Here is a 25,487-nt window from a genome sequence, read left to right as displayed (position 1 = left end):
GACAGTGCAGAATAATTCTACCACTAATGCACTATTATTGTGTCAATGACATGCTGCATAATACACTCGCCATTCCCCTCACACCACCCAGTCTGGGGGGGCCTTTTGTGTGCCAGGACAGCTGCCTGCCTACAAATTTTGCACTTTTATTTTAAAGCAATACAGGACACATTCACACACTTTATCCTTAGCTTTGTCTGGTCTTTCTCTGATAATCAGTAAGTACTAAAGCAAGAAGATTCATAGCATTTAAAGAGGCCATCACATATTTTATGCTGGGGTCAGATTTTCATGAACTAGAATTTTGGCATCAGTGAGAAATCCACACCCTGCTCCAAGACCACAGAGCTGACTTTGCTGACATAATTTCTGCAGGTCTGCCTTTCAGTTTCTGGTCCAAACATGCATGCACTGTTCAAAGTGGCTATTTGTCTCTAAGGCTGAAGTAAACAGGTTAGTCACAGTTTAACAATAAAGAAAGGAAACATCAATCTGGAGAAAGAGGACACATAAGTTTGTGCATCTATGTGCCATGAAAAGGAAAGGGGCAGATCTAACATATGGTTAAGTCTGTTAAGCAACGTAAACACTAACACAGCTTTCTCATATAATACATCAAAAAATTGCACATATATCCATAGGAGGAGGAGCAACAGCAGCAGCATGGGCTCAACACAAGAGCTGTCCACATTTCAAAATCCATCCCCAACTGTGGGAATTAAATACTGGGCTGCAGTTCCATCAGTTCAGAGCTACTCAAACAAGTCCAACCAATACTGAGCAGAGAGATCAGGCGCAGCAGGACTGTACTGTAATGCATCCACAGGAAAAGGCCAGTGTGCCAGGGAAGGAGCGCAAACATTTCTACAGGCCACTGGACTTGTTTAACCTTTCCTTAGTAGGCAGCAATTGCTTCTGAGCAAATGATGCTTAAACAGCTAAAATGTCCAAAAACTAGATACTGACAGCAGTTGGATAGCCAGATTCTACATAAACTAAAACTGCTAAACGTAACTGTTTTGTGATAGCTGCACAACATCTTTTGCCCCCAAGAGAACCACACCTGTAGAAAACCCATCTCTATTTACATAGCTTATTTGTTACATAAAGATGAGCTCTGAGCAACTTTATACCCTGCTTCCTTGTTGCTTTGCAAAGAAGACATGGAAGCCTGGCATTTTAACCCTTGGTTTTGGGGTAAAACACCAGCCTGACAGCAGAAGGGGAATAGCTGCTCCTAATACATATTTGCTTCAAACCGTCCCTTTGCTCTTGGTACTGCTCTGTTAACATTATAATTAACAGACCATCAATAATCTCTAGCAAAACTACTGTATCAAATGTGCTGGCAAAAAGAGAAAAACACATCTGCTGCTGCTATTGGAAATATTCTAGATTGATACATCAGAATTCAGGGTTAAGAAGACAAAGGCACGAAAAAGCAACACACAAGAAGGGTAAACTTGCACCTGGAACTCTGTGGGGGGAGGGGAAGCAGTGCAGGCAGGAAATCTGAATGGGAAAATGACCTGTAAGGAGAAGGGATGAGCCCATCTTCCCTGCCACACTTCCACTCAAAATCACTAGTTTGTGTTTTTATTTTTTAAAAACACGCCACAAATATTGGGGCTTTCCATGTAATGTGTCCTTTGACCCCAGCAAGAATAAAAGAAACAGGGAAACTTGTTCAGTCTGCAGCGGACTGTAAGTCACTCAGTGGCCACCTGTTGTGGTCCAGGGTTGTCTCATGGGGAAGGAACAATCAAATAAAAGACTGCATCTGCAGGAAGTATGACTGGTATGGCCAAGTCACCCCTGAGATGGGGCCAGAAGGACAAAGGCGTGGAGCAGAGGCCATGTCTTTGTGAAGAGTGGTGTACATTCTGGTGGCTCATTCACAGCTGACTCAATTCTGTTTGCAGTTATTACTGGATGCTGCCATTTGCAGCACTCACTCCACACTCTTACACCTCCAAACAGCAATGTAATAAATAGTGGTTTCCTTAATAAATTTACACACCTCCTTGTCCAAACAAACCATCAGCTAAACTAGGCTTCAGACCTCTCCCTGGCACCTACGACAGGAAACAGAGCTTCCTGGCAAGATCAGTTTGCTCACTATTGGTGACCTTGAGTTCTAGGTTAGAATTTTAAAACTTGCACATAGATTGAGGCTGGGGATGAAGAGAGGATTGTGGGGCATCCAAGTGAAAGCAGCGGCTACAAACTAATGTTGCTGCATGATTTTCACTATGCGGCTGAGGGAGTCCGTAGTGGCAAAAGCCAGATACTGGCAACAAAGCCAGTCTTCGAGGCTGACTTTGCATTCCCTGTCCAAAGACTTCTCAGCAAACTTGATCATCATCAGCGTCCGTTTGATGTCCAGCCAGTTTTGGAGCACAGTATCTCTTTGTGCTGGTCTGGAAGAGGCATTGAGAGTCTGAAACAAATCATCCCGGGGACCCCACAGCAAACACTGAAGGACTCCCTTGGCCTCAGATATAAGGATTCTCTCCGATGGATTAGGGTTTAGCAGGCAGTTAGCAAGTTGCTGAAGCCCCAGGGAATAAAGGGAACGACAAGGGATACTGGGCAGGTCAGCACAAGTATACTCTTTCTCCTTCAGCTCTGGATTTTCATCAAAGGGATTGCGCAGGTGTAACATTTCATAGATGAGGATGCCGGTTTGGAACTCGTCACATTTCTTATACTGTGTTGCTGTGATGATCTCTGGGGCAAGGCGGGACTGGTCTCTTAGGACTTCGGAGTCCACCAGGTGGCTCTTTTGTTTTGCTTGAGAGAAATTGCTCACTATAAGCCTGGCAGGGCAAGCAGCACTGGGAGAGGGCTCCACACTCTCATCGTTCAGAAGGCTTCCCCCTGCCCTATACTCCACCAACAAAAGGTTCTCCAAACGCAGATCACAATGAGTGATGTGATACGGTTTCAGGTGTTCTAGACCAGAACACAACTGTAAGAGGAGGAGGCATACCTGCCTTTCATACAAGTCTGGGCTGCTGGCATGGCGGTCTGAGGAATCCAGCACAAAATCTGCCACAGTTAGGTAGGGAACCTCTCGAGTGATGACTACAACTCTGCTGCGCTGCTTGCTTGTGGCTCCTGGCAGATTTGAGCTGTCTTTCTGTGAAACGTCCACAGTGTTCTTCTGCCTGTCATCTTCCTGCTCTTCCTCCTCCTCGTCTGGTGAATGGAGATCTTCCCATGGAAGCAGACGAACAGGCACATCAGCTAGGAAATGACCACAGTCCTGCTGTATGTTGAAGTGGATGGCCAAGCTCTGGCGGATGGCCAGGCTGTGGTAATACTGTTGCGATTCTTTAGCTTTGCTCTTACAGATCTGAAGGGATGAAAGAAAAATAGATCAATTATCACCCCTGACTACATCCTCCCATTCCAGATACAGAGCAAGGGGAAGAGCATTCCTGGAATACCTGGCATTCTGATGAGCTTTATGGGGATTGCTGACTTCATTTTCCAGCAGGACTTGGCACCCACCCACACTGCAAAAAGTACCAAAACCTGGTTCAATGCCCATGGGATTACTGTGCTTGATTGGCCAGCAAACTCGCCTGACCTGAACCCCATAGAGAATCTATGGGGCATTGTCAGGAGAAAGATGAGAGATATGAGACCGAGCAATGCAGAAGAGCTGAAGGCCACTATTGAAGCATCCTGGTCCTCCATAACACCTCAGCAGTGCCACAGCCTGATAGCATCCATGCCACGCTGCATTGAGGCAGTAATTGATGCAAAAGGGGCCCAAACCAAGTACTGAGTACATATGCATGCTTCTACTTTTCAGAGGTCCACTATTGTTCTATTTGCAATCCTTGTTTTGATGATTTCATTTAATATTCTAATTTTCTTAGACTGTGAATTTGGGGTTTTCATCAGCTGTACGCCACAGTCATCACAATTATGACACATAAAGGCTTGACATCTCTTGCTTTGCATGTCATGAGTCTATCTCATATGTTAGTTTCACCTTTTAAATTGAATTCCTGAAATAAGAAGAAGAGTTTGGATTTGATAACATTCTCCTTTCCCTTCCTCCCCCACAACAAACACTCTGTGAGGTGAGTGGGGCTGAGAGACTTCAAAGAAGTGTGACTAGGCTTCCGGCGGCTGGCGCCATTATGGACGGTCCTGGGTTGCTTCGGCTGCGAAGCACCCAGTTCATTCCGGGGGTTAGGAGCCCTGCAGCCGCATAGCGGGGCTTCGGTGGGGGCACGGGAAGAGCGTCCCGTGCCCTGGGCTCCCCGGCTGTGCCCGTTGTGCTCCGAACCCTTCCCCCGCTCCCCCTGTAAAGGGGGAGTGGGGGTGAAGGGACCACGGAGCCGGGCTCTAGGGGAAATGCCCCAACCGGGATGTTTACATGCGGCGGCAAAGTCCGTGATGAGCGTCTCTGTTCTACCTGTCATTAAGGAGTTGCTAAGAAACCAGAAGCTGTGAGTAATTAACTGACTCTTTGTATTCCGGGAAAGCTCTGGGATTAAGAAGAAGAAAGGCAGCCCGCCTCTCTCCCTTCGGGTGGTGAAAGAAATTAACTCTTTAAGTGACTGCTGTTACAACAATCAATAGAAAGTATTTGGAATTTGAGAACTGAGTCTGTTGAGATCTCCTTTTGGGGGTTAACTGAGGAAAAAAGATCTCCATTTGAAGTTTTGATCTTTATACTCCGGGATCGGAAGAAATGGCGGCGATTTGGACTTGCGTAGGAAAAAATTGAGACAAAGGAAGGAAAAGACAGGAAACGCAACTTGATACCCACCTCCCCCCCGAAGATGTTGGGCTTCGCGCTTACGTTGGCATTGAGGGACTGGGAGGAGGAGGAAAAACTCACTGTCTTTCAACTGGAACTGCTTGATCGAAAACTACAAGTCTTGAGTGGAATTGTAAATGGAAAGAATATGTTTTCCACAGAGGAGGCTTTTCGAAAGTTTTATTCAATGGAAACAGACTTCTGCAAAGAGTTGGAAGATGTGTTGGAACGATGGTTGGAGATGGCTGAGCAAATCCGAATGGAACAGGGACTGATTTCAGGGGGTGGCAGTAGCCCTGGAACGGAAAGATTTTTAATATCCAGACTCCGAGGTGGCAGCTCGGGGTCGAGGGACATAGAATTAAGATTTCTACAGGAAGAAGAAGCATGGCACAAAGGCACGGAGAAACTCAGAATGGAGAGGACGAACATCTTGGAGCTCGATGCAGGGTTTGTTGTGGTTGCAACCTGGATCTGTGGATATTTAGAAGAATATAATTGGAGATCTGGTTCTGGTGAAGGACAGGAGAAGATAATGGACAGAAGGGGAGTGGGCTGAACTAATTAATGTATAATATAGATGGTCTGCCATGGTATCCGAAATCGGAGTGTGAAGTTTGTTAATTATAAGTCTATGTTAAATAAGTAAGGAGATATTGAGCCTAAGTTAAAAGCAGCATGATAAATGATAGAAGAAATAAGTTTAGCTGTAAGAATATTTGGTTAAGTTTTAGGTTATAATGCAAAGAATAAGACAAAGGTGTTTTTTTTCTTTTTTAAGTAAAGTTAAATTTTCATAGAGAAAAGCTGTTAAGGAAATAGTGTATTGTTTTAAAACCGAAGGTGTACAGGCGGGGGAAGTCAAACGTCAAGATTTGGAACTAGAATTTTTTTTTTTAATAAGGTATACAGATAAGAAGAAGAATCCTGACATTATGTGTATTTGTATTTGTTTTGATATTTGTAGGTGTGGGTTGGGTTTGTGTTATTTTGTGAAAATGTCAATAAATTCTGATAAAAAAAAAACAAAGAAGTGTGACTAGCCCAAGGTCACCCAGCAGCTGCATGTGGAGGAGTGGAGACGCGAACCCGGTTCCCCAGATAACGAGTCTACCGCTCTTAACCACTACACCACACTGGCGTAAATGAACTTTTCCACGATATTCTAATTTTTCGAATATTACCTGTGCAAGTGTTTGAAAACCAAAATTGGAGATCAAAAGCAAAGCCCTTTCTCTCAAATGCTGCTTATGGTTTGAGCTGATTTTCAGATGGAAATATAAGCAGATTGTAAACAGATCTAGTCAATTAGAGACTATTCTTCAGAGTAAGAAATGTGGTGATAGCAGAACTACTATATTATTTGCATATGTGGTACTTCCCTTGCACCTGAAGTTAGTGCTGCAGCACAATTGCTGGAGGGACTGAGGACTTGTCTGCATATCAAACCTGTGCTCAGAGATTAGCTCCACACAGATAACTTCTGAACTGTGAAGAAGTCCCCTGTTAGAATCCCAACAATGTTTATAACCTTTCCCCCGTTCCCCATAAAAACATACAATGAAATCAAATTAACTATAACAAGATGGAAGACAGACTGAATCTGAATCCAAATTCCCATTTCAAGTCTGCATTCAAGACTGAGTCTGGTTCTGCTTTCAATTTAAGAAGCAAGATTTAAGAAACAGTGTGCTTTCAGTGCAAAACCAAATAGACGGGGTGCAGCAGAGGACATGCATTATTACAGACTCCACCAATGCTTTGCTCTGGATCTGCCTGCAGCCAGCACCCCCATCTCCGCCCCACAACAGATCATCCCCAAGGGGCCCCTGGCATCGCATGTGGTACTACCCCAAGCTGATCCTCAGAAGTTCCCCAAAACATTCAGCTTCCTGTCCAAGCTGTCCAGGACTGCTGCTTTTGTGGTTTCTGACTCCTATCAAGTGCAACCTGAGTCTGTAAAAGCAAAGAGTTGGCTTGAAAAACCCACCCTAGCTCTGTTTCAGCTCTAAAGACCAAACTTCTCAACCAGAGAAAGAGGAGCTTTGCACTGAAGAGGCAAAAATGGAATGCTCCATTAAAATAAAAAAGATTCTAGTCCTGATGGTTCTGAACAAAGGGCTGATTTCAATAGGAAGCTGTCTTATGTTTATCATCACCAGCAAACGTTATATGGTCGCAGATAAAAACATGCAAATAAAATAAAGCACATAAAACTTGAAGAGGAAAGGGATAAAAGCGAATAGTTAAAAGTGATTATAACTCACATAAAACAAAAACAAAAGACAAGCAGTTAAAAGTGACCATAAGGGAGGGAACGTGAAGCAGCACAGGTCTTGCATTATGGGCCTCCAGTTTAGGCCTGGTTTGTGTCACAAATGTCCATCATGGCAGCGCAAAATCTTGCAACTGAGTATGTGACGTCTGGGTTTGGGATGTCTTCTGTTGAGTCCTTCTAGCTCAGTATTATCTACACTGACTGGCAGTGGCTCTCTAGGGTTTCAGGAAGGGGGCAATTCCCAGCCCTACATGGAGATGGAACCTGGAAACTTCCGCATGCCAAGCTGATGTTCCACCACTGAGCTATGATCCTTGTCAAAATAGTTGGAAAGAGGGACAACACCCAATACTAGAGCAGCAGTAAAGGCTGTCTGTTTATCTGATGTTTTGATGATTTTAATAGATTGTATCCAGTGTTACTCAAACTCACAGTAGACCATTGAAATGAACAGGGTGGTATCCAAGTAGGTTCCACTCAAAGTAGGCCATGCATCCATTCATTTCAATGGGTCTGCCCCAAGCATGGCTCAGCTTGGATGCAAATTCATGGTTCAGCTCTGAGTAAGTACTTAGTTGGATTCAGCCCATTATATTTACTGTTTTTATTGCTTTTTAACATTTTATACTATGTTATGCACACTGCTTACAAATGTTAATAATACTTCCTAATGTCTCAACAACAAAAACTGATTTGTAAAAATGTTATACGGAAAAATATGAGAGAGACATTGCACTACCTTTGTAAATCAAGAAAATCTTTAATAAAAAATATTTTAAAAAGAAATGTTAATAATAATAATAATAATAATAATAATAATCAGTATGTCAATCTTGTTGAATAAAAATAAGTAAATATTAGCTCCTGCTCCAAAGCAAACACACAATTGAGCTCAAAGGACACAAAAAGTCAAATTTTTGCAGGCTTAGAGCAGTGAGGTTTTGATACTGCAACCAGCTTTTTATTTTAATGGGACGGACACCCATGAGAGGTGGTGGATTCTCCTTTCTTGGAGGTTTTTAAGCAGAGTTTGGCTGGCCATCTGTCATGGATGCTTTAGTTGAGATTCCTGCATTGTAAGGGCTTGGATTAGATGACCCCCAGGGTCCCTTCCAACTCCAAGATTCTATGATATGCATTCTGGCTCCTTGAGCCAAGGCAAACTATCCTGGGGTAAAATCTCTCATTCAGAAGTTAACTGTCTATATAATCCTTCAAACCACAGGTGCAGAAGTGGTAAAATTGGTTGCCTATACTCTTTCTGTATCTGAAAATAGGGCACCATTAATTGAAACAGCTACTGTTTAGTTATTCTTACATCCATAGGGAATTTCTGTCATCACAATTGATAAACTGAGGTGGAGAACGGGTTGTCAGAGGATGGACTGTCTGGGTAATAAAGGAAACATCTTACAGCACCCCTATCTTTTGTATTCCAACACTCCCTCATCATTATAGGATGCAGATTATAATTATGTATAACACAGCAGTGTAGGTTTGTTATAACAACAAATTTTATTATGCAAGTCAGAAGCTTTATGAGAAAAGGATGCTTCCTTTGAGAGTACAGTGGTACCTCTGGTTATGAACTTAATTCGTTCTGTAGGTCTGTTCTTATCCTGAAACTGTTCTTAACATGAGGCACCATTAGTGAAAGTGCGACTCCCGCTCTGCGTGTGCCTTTGGCGCGTGATTTCCACTCACATCCCGGGGCAAAGTTCGCATCCAGGAGCAACAACTTATGGGTTAGCACAGCTCGTAACCCGGCGCGTGCACAACCAGAAGCGTTTGTATCCAGAGTTACCACTGTAGTATTTTAAAGTTTCACATTCTCTCACAAAGTATTACAGTAATTCCTGTGCTATTGTGGCTGAAAAGGAGCTAGGATGTGAGCAATTATAGTTAATCTATACCACCCTACAACTTGACCTACTTAGCAAAAAGAGGGTAAGATGCTGTGGAGATTTATTTTTGCCATACCTGAGAAAAGCTTTGTTATTGTACTTAATCAGAATAAATGGCACACTCACGAACAAATACACTCACGGTGTATTTTGACAGGACATCAATGTGTAATATTTAGGAATGGTTTTAAAACTAATCCATGGTTCATTTTATTTCTATAAAGTAATCATGGTAAGTTAAATAAAAATCACACTATCAGTTTCTCAAGGAGATCAATTAAACTTGTTCTTATCAAGATGAAATGAGAACCATGCCTCCAATTAGTTGAGCTGGGCTCCATGTCATAGAAATAAACCAATACGGCTGCATCTGCTGAATATGCGGCCTATAGGGCATAATTTCTTTATCTTAGTGGGATCCTTTGTACACGCTTTGCCACTTGTGAATATTTGTAAATCTAGTAGGCAGCCCTGTGTAATGGGTTCACAGCAAGATTGGGTAATTTTTGACCTCAATGAATTGGACAATTTAAATAATCTATTTTCAATACAAGTACATTGAATGTGATTTTATATTACAGATGTATGTAATAGAATCTACAGAATAAAATTAACACTTGAACTAAACTAAAGGTCTGTGTTAAACAGTTTTTATTCCCTTTATAAAGTTTATGACAAACCTGATTAACATCTTGTAAAAAAGCACTTGGCATGGAACCAAATATTATGGAACATTTATATGGTACATTCCTTTCTGTATGACTAGCAACTGCTGAACCTTACACGGTGGTGGTTGGCTTGAACAGAGACTTGGGGCTCAACTACACGTCTACTTGTCCCATGATTTCTAGGTGTGGGTCCGAGAGGTTCATCTTTGGTCTCGCTGCTTTTCCCAGGAAAATCTGCTGTATACTGCTGAATTAGAACAAAGGTAAATTGGGTTTTCTGTGGATTAATGCTTGTTCTGAATCAACAGTAAACTACAGATTATCCTGGGGTAAGCAGTGATACAAAAGAAAAGCCTCTTGGACCCATGCCTAAAAATCACGGGACAAATGGAAGTGTGGATGAACCCACAGATAAGAAACTGTATTGGGTCATATGACCTTGCATCTCCAATGATTATCTTAGGCTGCTGTCCAGTTCAGAGCATTTTGGTGCACTAGGCTTTGGTATACTGATATCTTACCCCCACCCCACCCCTAGTACACCGGCAAATATTTGGTAGATGACTTCAAGAGATCTAGCTCACACTGTAATCTGGAGACAAACTCCACAGCTAGCTAATGCCTTGTTTCTAAACTTCTGTTTCTGGCAAAGGCTGTGGAGCAGGAGTACAATTTCTCAATTTGGTTTGGTTTTGAATTCCTGTCAGTCTAGATTTTAGCTTGGGCATAGTACTGAAACCATGGTTGCGGCTTTGTTTGACAGTTATCTTTCAAAGAACAAAGGGTGCCTTTGAAAAGCACTGTCAAAGTCACCTCCATTGGTGAGATCTGCATAATTATTTTGGACAATACTCTTCAACGTGTCAGATCCAATTCCCAGCTTCAACACCTGTAATTCTGCAATGCTTTCTCTTTCTCTCATCCCCTCCCCTTCCTGCTGGTTGCCACATCCTGCACACCCTCTGCAACCAAAACTGCTAATGTGAAAGCACTCAGCAGCAGTCATGTTGGGTACTCCCTCCCACTGTGCACTGTTCCAGAATGTGTATCTGATTAGAGCCTTGCACATGTTTTGTACTGAAAACTGCCCCCACCTGGCTGCTTTTCATTCCTGTAAGTGTTGTTTACTGCAAACAGTGGTATCAGGGAAAACAAAAACCAGGTAGGCAGTGATTTTCAGCAGAAAACCTGTGCAGGGTCCCAACTGAGAGCACATTTTCAGACTGGGACCCTGCGGCTAACTTTTCTTCAAATTAAAAGTGACCAGGAGAAGCACACTTGTTTAAATACCTGACTAATATCAAATGCAATTTGGTCCTTAGGTGGTGAAATCATAGTTCTGTAAGTCCTTGCCATAAAAAGTCTGCATCCAATTGCAATCTGTAATCTATTTTTTACAAATATTATATTTTTCTGTAAAATTATGTATTGTATTATTCTAATTTCTACATTGTAAACCACTTTAACTTTAATAAAATAATGTACACTTTTTAAAATAGAAACAAAGTAATTTAAGTTGCTCCTCTGTATAAATAATGAAAAAGTGTAGCTCCTCATTTAATTCATTATAACAGCAGTATGCTAAATAGGCAAGAATAGTTTTTTTTGTTTTAAAAGTCAGAAGGGTAAAAAAACAAACAAAGGGGAGGCCAATAAATTCACTTTAAAGAAAGAAGGAATTTGGGGCACTAACATCCTCAGGTTTTGTTTACTCAATGCATTTCTGAAGGGTCATTGGAGGGCATTTTCCCAGGACCATCCTGGAAACATATGGAATGGAATGTATGAGAAAGGGCTTAAAGAATGATGCTAAAAATTGCTGTTCTAGCAAATAAAAGTTTATAACAGGATATACAAGCATGTAAACCCAAATATGGCCCTAAGCTAATAATAAAATCCTGTTATTCTGCTGCATTTATTTATTTATTTATTTATTTATTTATTTATTTATTTATTTGATTTATATACAACCCTCCATCAAGAGATCTCAGGCTGGTTCACAAGATAAAAATACAATTATTTAGGATCAGGATGAAATTACTGTTTTGAGGTTGTAGGTGTAGTTTATTGTTTTAACTGTATTGCATTTTTATATGCTGCCATAAATGTAATATTTCACTATTTAAAAATTCACTAGCTATCACAAAAGAGCATGTTTCTTTGTAACCGCTAAGCACAAAGACAGTCAATAGTCATGAAGTGCAATAGACACTAAGGAAAGTTCTGGAATTTGATTAGTGGAGCGACTGTTTTTAATTATCTTCTTACCTTGACTGCATAGTTGTTGAATGGATCTTTTGCATAAGAAGCTGGGTAGTAGACAGCATCACCAGCCTCACAGCATGGCTTGTCACTGGTTAATCTGAAGTCTGACCAGCTGTCTAGCCCAAATCGAAGCTGATCTTTCTGCCCAGACATGAAAAGGTCTTCACATTTGGCAGACAGCTTCTTCAGGGTATCAGTGTGAAGGCTTCTGATTCTGCTCACCACCTCCCCTCGGTTTTCGATTCCTCTATAAAGTGCTTGTCTCTGTGGTTTCTGGACAGTCTTGCCATGTTTGCTGTGGGTAGCAGGTCTACCTGACAGAAACTCCATACTACTGGAACACCTGTCTTTCACACCGATAGCAGTTAGGCTGGAAAAACCATTGGCTGCTGATGAGATTGCCAGTCCCTTTTCTGGAGGCCTGTCCAAGGAATCTCCTGACTCATGGTCCACTGCCTTGAATTCAGAGCTGACAGAAGAGCAGGCACTGTTTGCTTCCCAGTTGGTGTCAATGTCATAAGTGGGATTGGCCATCACACACAGGCCACTTTCAAGGGCCTGATTCTGGTGTTCCTTTGGAAGTGGTTCCGTGTGAGCTCTTATAATGGTTTTCTTTGGCAATGGAGGTGGTGTGGGATGTAAGGTAGCTGTCATGTCTGGGTCAGATATTCCCCCAAAAGCAATGGCATCATCCAAAGCCCCCTTTGGTTGCCGCGGTTGCTTTGGAGGTATCATAGCTGCTCTGGATTGCCCTATGTAACAATAGAAAACAGTCATTATATTTTTTTTACTTAGAAAGATATATATGCACAAGGCATTTTCACTGAGAGAATGAAGAGGAGCATGAGTATCCCAGGTTAAGTCTGGACAGGAAGTAATTCTTTAGTGGGAAGACTAAAACTTCAGAACCTAAACCAGTATCACTATACTGTAACAGAGAATATAGAGAGACTGCAATTATTTGTTAGGTGTTAGTCATTGCCTTGAAGACCTAAATAAAAATCTGTATTTATAAAAACATAGTTGGAATACAGTATATAGAAGGCAAATGTTGTTATCTTCAGTTAGAACTATGTTCAGTAGAACATTTGAAGCCCCATAGCATTGTAGAACAGAGGGATCTTTTAAAAAGTGCAATGACCGAGACTTCCTTAAACCTTTCACATCTCTTTCTACATATACTCATTTGGCACCTATCAAACATGTTCTTAAAGTCATCTACATTTTTATAGTATAACTATTTGCTGAGGTCATCGCACATGGGGTGCTGGAGTTTTCATTAAAATGGGTTTCAAATAAAATTTAACTCAAAGAGTACGTAGAACATTTAAAAATTAAATCTTTACTTCAAATGTTTAGGAGGCACAAAAAGTTAAGCAACAATATTTATTTTTATGAGTTCTGAACACATATAAAGGTCTGTTTGTTCCCGTAAGAACATTAAACCATTGCATATTCTCATAACCAGTTTCTCAAGTAAGCGTGAAAAACTCAAACAACACATAAAGAAAGAAGCAATATATTTCTGTGCTGATGCAAGGTGCTTACCTAAGTTACTATATGTAGCGCTGCAGGCACTCACATCAGAAGAATCTGACATTTCCTCCCTTTCCTCTTGTTCTTGTGGTATTTCGGGAGGGGACAGTGGAACAAGGGACGCATTACTGCCACCACCCTGCTTTTCAATTGCAGATCTTGGAATCCGAGGGGAACCATTTCCCACAGTTTGTTCATCAGGCACTTGACTAAAACAAAAGCAAAAAACAAAGTTCCAAGTGGACACCAGCAATGTAAATTCTTTAGAGGACTTCAGTCTCAGTTTTACTGAACTGACTCATGGTGCCGCAAAAAGCTGTTGTTTTGATTTCTTTTCAGTTTCTAGCTTAAAAGCTCCTGAATATTCAAAGATGTATCCATGTTCACTACCACATTAATGGTGGTTGGATTTAATAGTATATATTGCTACCATTAACCAGTAAAAAAAAAAAAAGGTTAGGCCTAGTATTTAACACTGGAGAGGTAAGCATTCAAAACTCCATAAAATGCATCCTATCACTCAAGGAGAAAAGATAAAACAGTTTCAGATTTCAGCCAAGAAAACGGAAAACACTGGCTCATTGTCATTTAGCACATCTGCAGTATTCAGCACAATGTATTAAACTAAACTAATCATGCAAAACAATAACATCATTTATTCCAATCAGAGAAAGGCTGCAATCTTATTTAAAAATCTATATACCAACGGTTCTAAATTATTGTCCAAAACAGTGCAAAACAGGACATGGAAGTATACAGGGCTTATGCTGTACCTATGTGAAGGAATGATTTCCCATATGAGAACTGGAAGGCAAGGTTTTATCATTAGAGAGTTGTCAATGTCAACATAAAATTGCAGCCTAAAAGTGGTTGATCAAAGCACAAAATGCAGCTCACAAGCAATCAACAAATTAGGGCAACCAAAGTTTACATATTACTGAAACCACCTGTACATGCTGGCATAAATCATCCACTAAAGTTAGCAAACCTAGACAAAAAAGTGTTCCCCCAAAATTGTCAGGTTACTGAGCCTTTCATTACTGATGTCTGTTTTATTAACATGCGAAAACCGGTGTAAAGCACAACATATTAACTGCAAAACAGTGCATACAGCAAAGGGTTAGTCTATGTAACTCCACACATTAGGACACATTCAAAAACCAAATCTGAGAAGCTGTAAATTCACTTTGGGAACTAGAGGCATGGAGGAGACAGTGTTTATCAAACCTTATAACCCCCCCCCCTTTTACTCACCAATAGATAGAACTACCGTAATATTTCAAAACAGCCTTCCTCTGATAGCTGTGCTATTTTGAAACAAGGGTTCCTGTTACAGGATAGTGTCTCTGAAAACTTTTTTTATTGATTGGTGAAGTACAGAACAGGCTCCTTTCTAGCCCCCCAGATATGTGAATTTTTTCTACATATACTTTTGAGAAACATGCTGCCAAAGTAAATCAACAACTAGTAAGGAAGAAAATTAAAAAAGAAAGAAGAGGCACTCACCCACTATATTCACTCACACAGTTCCCCATTAAAGGCAATTCTCTCAGAGCTTTCTTGAGCCTTTTAATCATGTCTCGAAACTCTGGTGAAGCATTTATTCCACTGGGGTCAGGTGAGCTACAAGTTGTGCAAAGCTGTGAGCAACCAGGACTGAACTCTGCATAGGAATGATCTCACCTAGTGCACCTTGATGTTTACCTCCAGGGGATGGTCTGGGGAATGTGCCAGAACACCTCAGGAAAACCAGCAGAAGCCAAGCCAAAGCCGTGCCCTCTTAACCCTCTCCTGACTACAGCACACAGCTTACATTGTTTCAGAATGGTTTCTTTGGCCAAGTCACTTAACAGGCTGACATGGTCACAGAAACTAAACAGGGACACACATCTATTTTAGAACTGCAATCATGAGGCAACAGTCTTGACGGAAGGAGGAAACGTCTTCCATTCCCTGGCCAAAGTTGTAAAAAAAAGGGGAGGGGTTCTGGGAGAGCCTCTGTGGGTAATGTACAGAATGTGAGATTTTCAATTCACCACTCAGCTATATAGACTATACCCTTCGTATCTCAAACTAACATACCTAGTCCAACCCCCGGGCATGCCTGTTATGAGCATGTGTGCGTGTGTCTGAGGGAGAGAGAAATTATGGTTCAAGCCCCACATTGGGCAAAATATTCCTGCATTGCGGGGGGGTTGGACTAAATGATCCTGGTGGTCCCTTCCAACTCGAAAAATTAGAATATTGTGGAAAGGTTCACTTCAGTAATTCAACTTAAAAGGTGAAACTAATATATGAGATAGACTCATGACATGCAAAGTAAGATATGTCAAGCCTTCATTTGTTATAATTGTGATGATTATGGTGTACAGCTGATGAGAACCTCAAATTAACAATCTCAACTTTGGGGTTTTCATCAGCTGAACACCAAAATCATCACAATTATAACAAATAAAGGCTTGAGATATCTCACTTTGCATGTCATGAGTCTATCTCATATATTAAACTCCAGTAGCTAATAAAAACAATTGCTTACATAAATGAACTTTCCCACGATATTCTAATTTTTCGAGTTTCACCTGTAAATCACAAGATTTATACAGGAAGCTGCTTTAGCTACGGGGGTGGGGCTAGCCAGCTTTTTTTGCCCCAGGTAAAGCCTCCAGAGGGGTGCCAGCCTGTGTGTGTGTGTGTGTGTGTACATTCTTAAATCCACCTAGAGATGCCAGAAATTGAACCTAGGCTCTTTGCATGCAAAGCTGGGAAGTGGGAAGCAGCAGGGACTGAAGAAGGAATGAAGAGTCTCCTCTTTCTTTCTTTCAGAAACAAAAAAACCACAATTCTTTATTATTTTCCAGCAACTCAGGACCAACAGTCCAGAACAACAAAGTTTAAGGGCCTCTCATTTATATTCTCTTTCAAACCATAAGAAATGTCAATCTGACATGCAAACTTCTCTCACTAGAAGTAGCAAAGACCTGTATCTACTAAACCTAAACTCAACATAAGACAATGGCAACTGACGGTGACTTGATAAACCACAACCAATGTTCTATCCTGATCTAGAGTGCTTTCCCCCAAATCTGCTACAATGTACAAAGGTTTTGTGACAATTGTCACAGGTTTCTAAGCAGACTAAGCAAAAGGATTTCCAGAAGGGAGAAAGTTTTAAAAGGTCTTTTACAGTCTTAGTACTACATCACTCCAGCCACCCCTGGTCCCAAGTCAAGGACTCTTTTACTATCTGACTGCTAAATTCTAAATTTTCTAGTTCTTGTGCAAAGAGCCAGAACACCTCTGACAAAAGGAAAAATGCATTGAGTAAAGGTCATGAGGTATCTATCACAGGGAGCAACTGTGTGTGGGTACACTGCTGTCCCTCAAAATGAGTTGCTAATTGGTTCAGTTTAGAGGGCATCAATGTTATCAAACATTGTTATCAAACATTTTCTCAAACACCTGGCAGGGCTGCATAAAATGAGTCACCAGTGAATTCTAGCTTGGTGGCTCCAAATTGTTAGGACGTTTTTGATGGGGGGCGGGGCAAGCTGGGTGGTGGTGGTTCTCACATCACCTTTTGTTATAATTCTAGCAGCTTGATGGAAACTTTGTGATATAACTAATGCTAAGCACAGCATGCATTTTGATATTTAATTATTCTAGATTAGGACTAGCCAATGTAGCAGTCTACATTTGTTGTTGGATTACAGTTCCTTTCATTCTTGACCATTGGTCATGCAGGGTGAGACTGATGGGCTTGTAGTCCAAAACTAGCAGGAGGTACCAGTTACCTACCCTTATTCCAGATCTTAAGTGGGATGGCCTTTTCTTTAAAGTTAACTCATGAATGTAAAGTGACCAAGGGCTCTGCTACATCACAATATTTTGCAGCCATATGGGAGCCTTGGGTTTTATTTTATTTTTTTACTTATATGAACATTCACATCTTGTTCCAGGTAAATACAATTGCATTTGGAATAATTATTGAACTTCTTTGGCCCGTTGTTTTCTCCTCATGACCTCAGAATGTTTTCTTTCTTTGCTGTCCCGCTAGTGTTAGTTGTATGTGTGGTTTTGCTTCTTAATGAATTCGTGTTCTATGTTTTTCTATGGTTTTTTTCAGGGTGGTTTTTTGTGTGTGTCTTGATGCCTGTACATGCTATACAATTTTTAAAAAATATATATATATATTTGTGGATGCTAAGCTAACCAGCAAGGTTGAATAGAAGAGAGCAGTGTAAAACACTTTATTTAGGATTGCTCTTTATTGCTATATTTATTGTTGATATTTTTTAAAAGGGCTTCCAAACCTTGAAAATCACCTTTTCCCATGTGCTCCCCTCCTGTATGTTTGCAACAAGAACTTGAAAGCTTTGAATCCCCTTAAAGTAACAGGTCTAATTAGCCATATGGGTTACACAGGCACAGATTTTGCTTAAAACAGAATGGCAAATCCTAAATCACAGTCTAAAACAGAACATGAACACCATCTAAATCTGCATTTTGTTTCCCCAAAATGTAAACATGATTAAAAGGGCACTTTGGGGTATGTGTGTGGATTCTGAGTTCATGGATGAAGGGAGGATGCAAGAGAGATGCAGGGAATTTCTCTTGCAATTGCTCAGAGGAGGGTAGTTGCAAAAACCCTTGAGAAGAAAATACAGTGGTACCTCGGTTAACATACACTTCAGGTTACATACGCTTCAGGTTACAGACTCTGCTAACCCAGAAATAACACTTCAGGTTAAGAACTTTCCTTCAGGATAAGAACAGAAATCGTGCTCTGGCGGTGCAGCGGCAGCTGGAGGTCCCATTAGCTAAAGTAGTGCTTCAGATCAAGAACAGTTTCAGGTTAAGAACGGACCTCCAGAACGAATTAAGTACTTAACCAGAGGTACCACTGTAATATGTGGAAACTGTCTACTCCGCTCTTTAAAAATCCCATCGCAGCAGAAATCTGCATCTTTCCAAACCTTCAATTAACAGTTGAATAGTCTCCAACAGCTTTTGTCCACATCATGTCAGTTGGGGTGCCTTTTCACTTTAGCCCAATTGTCTGAAATCAAAGGAGATCCACAGCAAACATGGTTGCTGACCGAGGCTTTCTCAAGAATGGAGTCGCAATAAAATCCAGCATCCTGACTCTCCTTTCCTGGCAAAGTATTCCATCTACTTAGTACTCCATCTAAGACCAAAGCAGGCATTTAAAGATGTCTGCTGGTTCATACTACCCCCCCAACTTCATCAGAGGGATTAACTGGAATGCTAGCCCCCACTGTCCCCCCATATCTCCATTTGAGCCCCCCAGGGCTCCAGAAAGCCCAGGGGAACGATTTTCTGTGCTCGCTATCAGAAACGGAAGCCCAATTTGATATGCTATCTAACGAACTGTCAGGTATTTCTAAAACAGCAAATTATGCACACAATCTTGCTCTAACCAACCTGTCTGAGATCCAGGTTTTATAACTGAAGATTTACCCATGAAGCTGGAGGAACAATCAGAAAGGGATAGGAGGCAAAGATTTTTGTCTACGAGGCCGACTGGAGAATCAGGAAGATGGGGACATGGTTCAATTCATTACTGACTGGCTATTCTCCCTGAATTGTAAAATACCACTGTCCTCCAATGACAAAGAAAGAGCACATGGGGGAGGCAGAAGCAGAACTATGGTAATTTGAACACTATAGGCTCAAAGACTCAATTTTCAGAGCACTACAGAATGTTAGAAACCTAAAATATGTTGAAGCTACTCTGGTTCGCCAGAAGCGGCTTAGTCATGCTGGCCACATGACCCGGAAGCTGTCTGCGGACAAACGCTGGCTCCCTCGGCCTATAGAGTGAGATGAGCGCCGCAACCCCAGTCGTCTGCGACTGGACCTAATGGTCAGGGGTACCTTTACTTTTACCACTGAAATATTCCAGGATATCAGCCTGGCCACAGCTCTCCACCTTTACACACGCAGTATGAGTCAGCATCATGAGTGGTGGGGCTTTGACTGATATATAGGGTATCTTGGTTCCCAAACTTAATCTGTTCCAGAAGTCTGTTCTAAAACCAAAGCATTCTAAAACCAAGGCACGCTTTCCCATAGAAAGTAATACAAAATGGATTAATCCGTTCCAGACTTTTAAAAACAACCCCTAAAACAGCAATTTAACATGAATTTTACTATCTAACAAGACCATTTCTGGGTTAGGGTTAATTTTAGGATTGGGTTGGTGTTAGGGTAAGGATTAGAATTAGGGTTAGGGTCAGTGTTGTTTTATTTTTCTTGTGATTTTGATTCACTTGTGGTTGGTTTGCTTTTTTCAATTTGTTGTGTTGCTGCTTTTTCATGAGTTGCAAATTTGTTGGCTTTGTGGTTTTCTGGATAGTTTCAGTTTTAATTTTGAATGCCAGCTGGGGAGCATGAAGCCTCCACTTCCCAGCTGAGAGATCCCTGCCCCCACTCCTGCTTGCACGGGAGGAGCTGGATGGGGCCAGCGGCGGAGGGAGCCACTCGGGCACCTGGGGTGGTGCGCCTAGGGGTGGGGCGCACCATGGGTCTGCCTGCCTCCTCCCACTCAGCCGCCCTACAGCTGGGGGGGGGAGGCAGTGGGTAGACCATCTGGGCAGCACAGAGCCTGCGTGTGCCCAAGCCACCGTGTCACTCCAAGGAGAGACATGTGGCTCGGATGCGTTGCAGGCCCTGCGGTGAGTGCCGCCTGGCGTTTTGTCACCCCCCTCAGTGGTGACACCCGGGGCGGTCCGCACCTACCGCACCCCCTTCCTCCGCCCCTGAATGGGGCACCTCAGCTGGGGAGCGCCTCCGCTTCCCAGCTGAGAGATCCCCACCGCCACTTGCACGGGAGTAGGAGCTGGATCGGGGCAGCTCAGCTGGGGAGGTGCAGGCTCTGTCACTTTTCCATTGAGGGGTGTGTGGCTGCGTTTACCTCAATAGAGATGTTTAAAGGAGCATCATATGGCAATGTGGAGACAGCTTGACAGCTGCTTCAGCAGCAGTTTAGGGTCTCTCAGATGCAGCTGCTGGGCTGCCTCCACTGTTGCCACCCCAGCAACTATTCCGCCTGGCTGCCTTCAGGTGGTGCAGGGGCCCTGCTGCTGAGGTGGGGACAAGTTTAACGGAGCCCCCAGCCGAGAACCCCTCGATGGAAAGTGTGATGGAGCTTGCACCTCCCCAGCTGAGCAGTCTGATCCAGCTCCTACTCCTGTGCAAACAGGAGTGGGGGCAGGGATCTCTCAGCTGGGAAGTGGAGGTTTTGCGCTCCCCAGCTGAGCTACCCCATCCAGCTCCTACTCTCGTGCAAGCAGGAGCGGGGGCACTCAAAACGGAAGTGTGGCACTAAAAAAGAAAGTGTAACACTCAAAACGCAACAGTTTGGATTCCAAAAAAAGTTTGCAAACCGGAACACCCACTTCTGGGTTTGCGGCGTTCAATTTCCAAGTTGTTTGTGAACTAAGCTGTTCAAAAACCGAGGTACCACTGTAGGTATGGCTGACTCCCCCTGCTGGCTTCTCCTGTGTATGTGATCCCTCCTGTGTATGATGATTCCTGGATGTAAGAAGATTGCTTCATGATGATGCAAGACTGCAACTTGAAGAAAGTCCTACCTGAAATACAGCTTGACTCCTGAGTGCTTCATGGAGTACTTTCCGTCAGTCTGAATAGTAATAATAATCTAATAATAATTTTAGGCCACTCTGGGCGGCATCCAGTACATATAAAAACATAATAAAATGTGAGACATTAAAAACCACCAGGGACGGGACTGCCTTCAGATGTCTTTGCAACAGAGCCCACATCATCAGATGCAAAGCCTCTTTATACATTTGATGAAGTGAACACTAATCATGGAAGCTTATACCATAATAAATTAGTCTGTAAGGTGCCAAAACTCATGGTTCCCCTCCCCCTCCCCAGCAAGTTAGGCTACGGTTCTGTTTCATGTGTACAGACAAGAAAGAGGCTCTATATGCTGATACATAACCCTCCCCCTGCCATTTAATCCTTCATCATCATCATCTTGCTGAGAAACATTAACTGACACACTCCTCTCCATCCTCCTACCCATGTTGAGCCACTACTCCTAGCTCGCTTATGAGCACCATGTGTGCTGGGGTGCTTCTCATAAATAGCTCCACATGCTGCACTGCACCTGAAGTGCGGCTGGCATGAAAAGGGAGGGCTAGGGTTCAGTTCCATGTGGAGTCCCTCTGCACTTTATTCTCCATACACAAATGGAGTTTTAGGCAGTTCCAAATCTACTAAACACTGGTGTGTTAATAAATATATTCTCAAAAACTTGGTGGTGTTACCATTAATGGAAATGGCTGTCTAATGAATTGCAAACATTATGTGTACATTTACTTAGCAGCCTTTAAATTTCTCACTGTTGGAAATATATAGCAAGGTGCATTAATTGTCAAGTGAAACCTTTATCTATTTTTACCTGAGAATTTCCTTTGGAATATTAGGTGGTGAAGAATGGCTCTTCAGATTTTCTTCCAATACCTCTGAGGACTTCTCCCTCTCGTCTCTTTCAGATATCACAACTTCAACTGCTGGCTCTACTTCAGTCTTGTTTCGATCAGATTTTGCCTCCATCTTTGCTTGTTCACATTTAAACATAAACACAATTGAGGGTTTCTCACTTGAATCTGATTTTGACTCACTGAACCAATTATGGCGTTGAACAGGAGGAGGTGGAAGCATATGAATGACAGTTCCATCAAGACCCACCAGTTTCCCCTTTTCTCTTTCTCTCTCTTCCTCATCATCAGTCTTTCTGCGACGAAAGAAGCTCTTAAATGATATCCAACGCTTGGGCTTTGCATCAACAGCTCGCCTACCTTCGGAATGCAATACTGATTCAGCCTCTGTTGATCTTATGGGGCTCGTGGGTTTGGTCCAATTGCTGAAATGTCTTTGCAACACTTTGCTGGCATGATATGGTGAAGACGTGGAACGAGGAGGAGGAAATGGGGGAGTCTGTTCAGTTTTGGGACTTGTGGTATTCTGGGAGGCAGCCACTGGCTTTGAGGAATAGGCAACTAGTGACTTGGACAGGGTTTCCTTAGGCACCATTTCTGTGGAATTCCCTGCCTCACTCTCAGGACTCGACTGTGTGGTAAAGAGAGATTTGGGCCGCACTGGGACACTTTCACCTGTGTCTGCATCAGGAGGCAGAGAATACAATTCTTCCGCACTGCAAGACTTGGGTCCAGTCTGAGGTACTTCTGGGGGAGACTGTGGAGGCTGGATAGAAGCCACAATTTGTGATAGTACCATACAGGCATTTTCCCTACTTCCACTACATATCTCCTGTGTCTCTTCTGTTTTGGCCACAGGATCATGACGAGTTCTTGGTATTTTTGTTGGGGAGCTGTGATCAGAGCTTTTGGATGAAGTCAGACCTTTGCCAAGACAGCTGTTGAACTCCTGAACCTTCTGAGCCACAGAGCCCAGTCTTCTCTCAGAACTATTAGTTAACCCTTTAGCCTGGGAAAGTTCAGCAGATTTGCTAGTTATGTTTTTCAGAACGGCACTTTCTGTTTCTATTTCTTCATATGTGTGGCTGATGACACTTGTGGTTTTATCTTTTACAGAGAGCTCTCCGCTAGTCCCTAGAAAACTTTTATAGATTGCTAAATTGTCATATGCATTGGGATTGATTACAATAGGAACTTTGATTGCATTCTTACAACTTCTAGCATATGTTGGCTCATCATGAATAATGATTGGGAAGGGTGGCATGCCAGCATTATTGTAACTATTGAATTTTATTTCAGACAGGTTAGGAGATTTAACAGGGATTGTTTTTGTAGAAATATTGGTCGATGTAGGTGAAGTAGGAGCAGATTTGTGAATGTTCTTCCTTAAAGGTACAGAAGGTCCTGGGGTGTTGGGAATTAGTTCCACTTTAGGAATCTTTTGCCGTGGGCTTGTACTGGAAGTCCAAACTTCCTGGTATCTGACTGCACTAGATTTTTTAAGATTGGTGTTCACTTGCCCAGATGATACAGAATGAGGTGCAACCTTCGTACTTAGAGTATCGGGTAAATTTGGGTTAGATAGGGTACTTTTTGAATCACAGCTTCTTGTTCGATTCTCTATACATTCATGGGTCATGGCTGCTGATACATCCACAATAGTGTATGGCTTGCATATGGGTTGTTCCATATTTACTACCCTATAAGGTTTTGCTTGTTCTTCAACGGGGAGTAAACTTGCAGCTGCTGCTTGACTTGGCACACCTGAAGGACTACAGCATTCTTGCTGATCACTTTGAACAGCAATCTTGCCATCCTTTTCTTCCAACCTAAGGGCAAGCACAGCCTTATGAGTCTCCAAAGTTTTGGTAGCAGTTTGAGGGTTTTTAGTTACAACTGTCAATTGCTGATCATCACAAAAGCTTTTATATTCTTCCTCAATTAATTTGATATCTTTAGGAGTGCTAGGAGATAATCTACCATTGCAGAGCTTTTGAGAAGAACTGCTTGCTGTCCCAGAGCGAGACTCTTCAGTCAAAGAAGAGTCAGGAGACATGGAATCAGATGACACCATGCTTTGCATGCTTGCTTGCCCATAAAGAATCACAGTGTCATCTCCATAACCATTCAAAATTTCATCATAGCTATCATCATAGTCCACAGCACAAATCCTCTGGAGAGACTTGTTCCTTAAAGGCACTGTGTTCCATTTTTTGTCAACACAAAATCGGACAGGTGACAGTGTATTAGCCCTAAAGTTAGCAAAGCGTGGCTGTCCTCTCATGCGAATTTCCATTGCCAGCAGCTCTTCATCACTTTCATCCCAGCTCTCATGGTCTTCATGCATATTGCCAAAAAGCAGATCATCCTCACTCTCATCCTCACTGGAGAATTCTGGGTAACAGAAACGACCACCTTCATTACTTATTACATCAGTGCTTCCACTAAGAACAACATGCTTATTTTGCGAATCCTTTATGGCACCCAACATGCAACTTGGAGGGACCTTTCTTTCTAATGACTTTTTATAACAATTGTTTATTCTTCCCAAGAATGCTTCCCTTGAATTAATTTCATTTCCTGTTAGAGAAGACGAGGTGTCCAAGCCTGCAATCTCCTTCAACATTTCTGTCAGTCCATTATTGTTGCTTGGAGCTTTACCTACACCATCACTATTCCCATAAGGCCTAAGAACATGACTATAACCTTCAATTTCTTCTTCATTATTATTATTGTTATGTGGTTTTTTGTCCAAGACAGTCCTATTTTGGTTCCAGCCTGCAACTGGCTTGTTCTCGCAAAGATCTTGTGGGCTGACCTCGCCACATATACCCTGTCCATCTACTGTCATCATGGTGGGTTTCACAGCTATAGTGGGTTTTTTTGCCACAGGAGGTCGAAAATTTCCTGTATTTTTAGTACGTTGGTTGTTGCTGTGACTTGCATTGATTTTCAGATTTGTAGAGACTGGAGGTTTTTCAGAAGCTGGAGGCAGCTGATGCAAGTTTTTTGGCTTGAAGCAGTTTTTACATTCACCAGGTTTCCAGACATGTTCAGTGAATGCATTGCAAGCAGACATTTTCCCAGGGCTAAGCACCTGACTCTCAGAAGTTGTTCAATGCATGGTAAGATTATTCATTTGTTATCGTCTTGCTTGTTCATCTTGTCTGCGTAATCAAATCCTGGTCATCCTAAAAAAGAAGAAAAAATGGTCATAAACGCATAAATGATCAATGAGAAGTTAGTTCCTACTCAAGAGGTTATGTCTCCCAACCTGTAGAAGAAGGAACTTCAGAAGTTCTATTTACCCTTCCATCTTTCAACCAAACTTACTTCAGAGGGTTATTGTGAGATGAAACAGGTATACAGAGAACCCAGAGAAAGGGCAGGATAAAAAGTAGAAAAAAAATCAAAGTGTTTTAATATAGGAACAAACCAACACTTTATCAGCCTTCCCTAACCTGACATGACCATGGAATACATAATCCCAGCAAGAAGTACGACTTGATAAACTAACACTAGGTTGTATCCAAATAAGCCTAAGCATATAGTGCAGATGGT

The 25,487-nt window shown here is 42.1% G+C and overlaps 1 protein-coding gene across 3 annotated transcripts; it reads right to left on the bottom strand.

The window, feature by feature from the left end:
- Positions 1–235: 235 nt before the first annotated feature.
- Positions 236–25,117, bottom strand: PEAK1 (pseudopodium enriched atypical kinase 1). 3 transcript variants are annotated; one of them, XM_033160919.1, is made up of 4 exons: positions 21,887–25,117; positions 13,447–13,643; positions 11,902–12,650; positions 236–3,358 (listed from the first exon to the last, which is right to left on the bottom strand). In XM_033160919.1, exons 1-4 carry the CDS (start codon positions 25,003–25,005, stop codon positions 2,228–2,230), a joined length of 5,196 nt encoding a protein of 1,731 aa, XP_033016810.1. In that variant the 5' UTR covers positions 25,006–25,117; the 3' UTR covers positions 236–2,227. The 3 variants fall into 3 exon arrangements, with proteins under 3 accessions (XP_033016810.1, XP_033016812.1, XP_033016811.1); XM_033160921.1 differs by lacking the exon at positions 21,887–25,117 and adding an exon at positions 14,941–15,239; XM_033160920.1 differs by lacking the exon at positions 236–3,358 and adding an exon at positions 10,867–11,013.
- Between the last annotated feature and the right edge of the window lie 370 nt (positions 25,118–25,487).

Source organism: Lacerta agilis, chromosome 9 (genome assembly GCF_009819535.1).
Source record: "Lacerta agilis isolate rLacAgi1 chromosome 9, rLacAgi1.pri, whole genome shotgun sequence".
In the NCBI taxonomy this organism is placed as follows: domain Eukaryota; kingdom Metazoa; phylum Chordata; class Lepidosauria; order Squamata; family Lacertidae; genus Lacerta; species Lacerta agilis.
This window is presented reverse-complemented; position numbering and strand designations above follow the sequence as displayed.

Excerpts from the sequence above, each read along its gene's own strand:
- PEAK1 (XM_033160919.1), bottom strand. The coding sequence starts at position 25,005 with ATGTCTGCTTGCAATGCATTCACTGAACATGTCTGGAAACCTGGTGAA. Across the intron at positions 12,651-13,446 it reads CGCTACATATAGTAACTTAG|GGCAATCCAGAGCAGCTATG; the intron begins GTAAGCACCTTG and ends ATTGTTACATAG. Across the intron at positions 3,359-11,901 it reads TCAACAACTATGCAGTCAAG|ATCTGTAAGAGCAAAGCTAA; the intron begins GTAAGAAGATAA and ends TCATCCCTTCAG.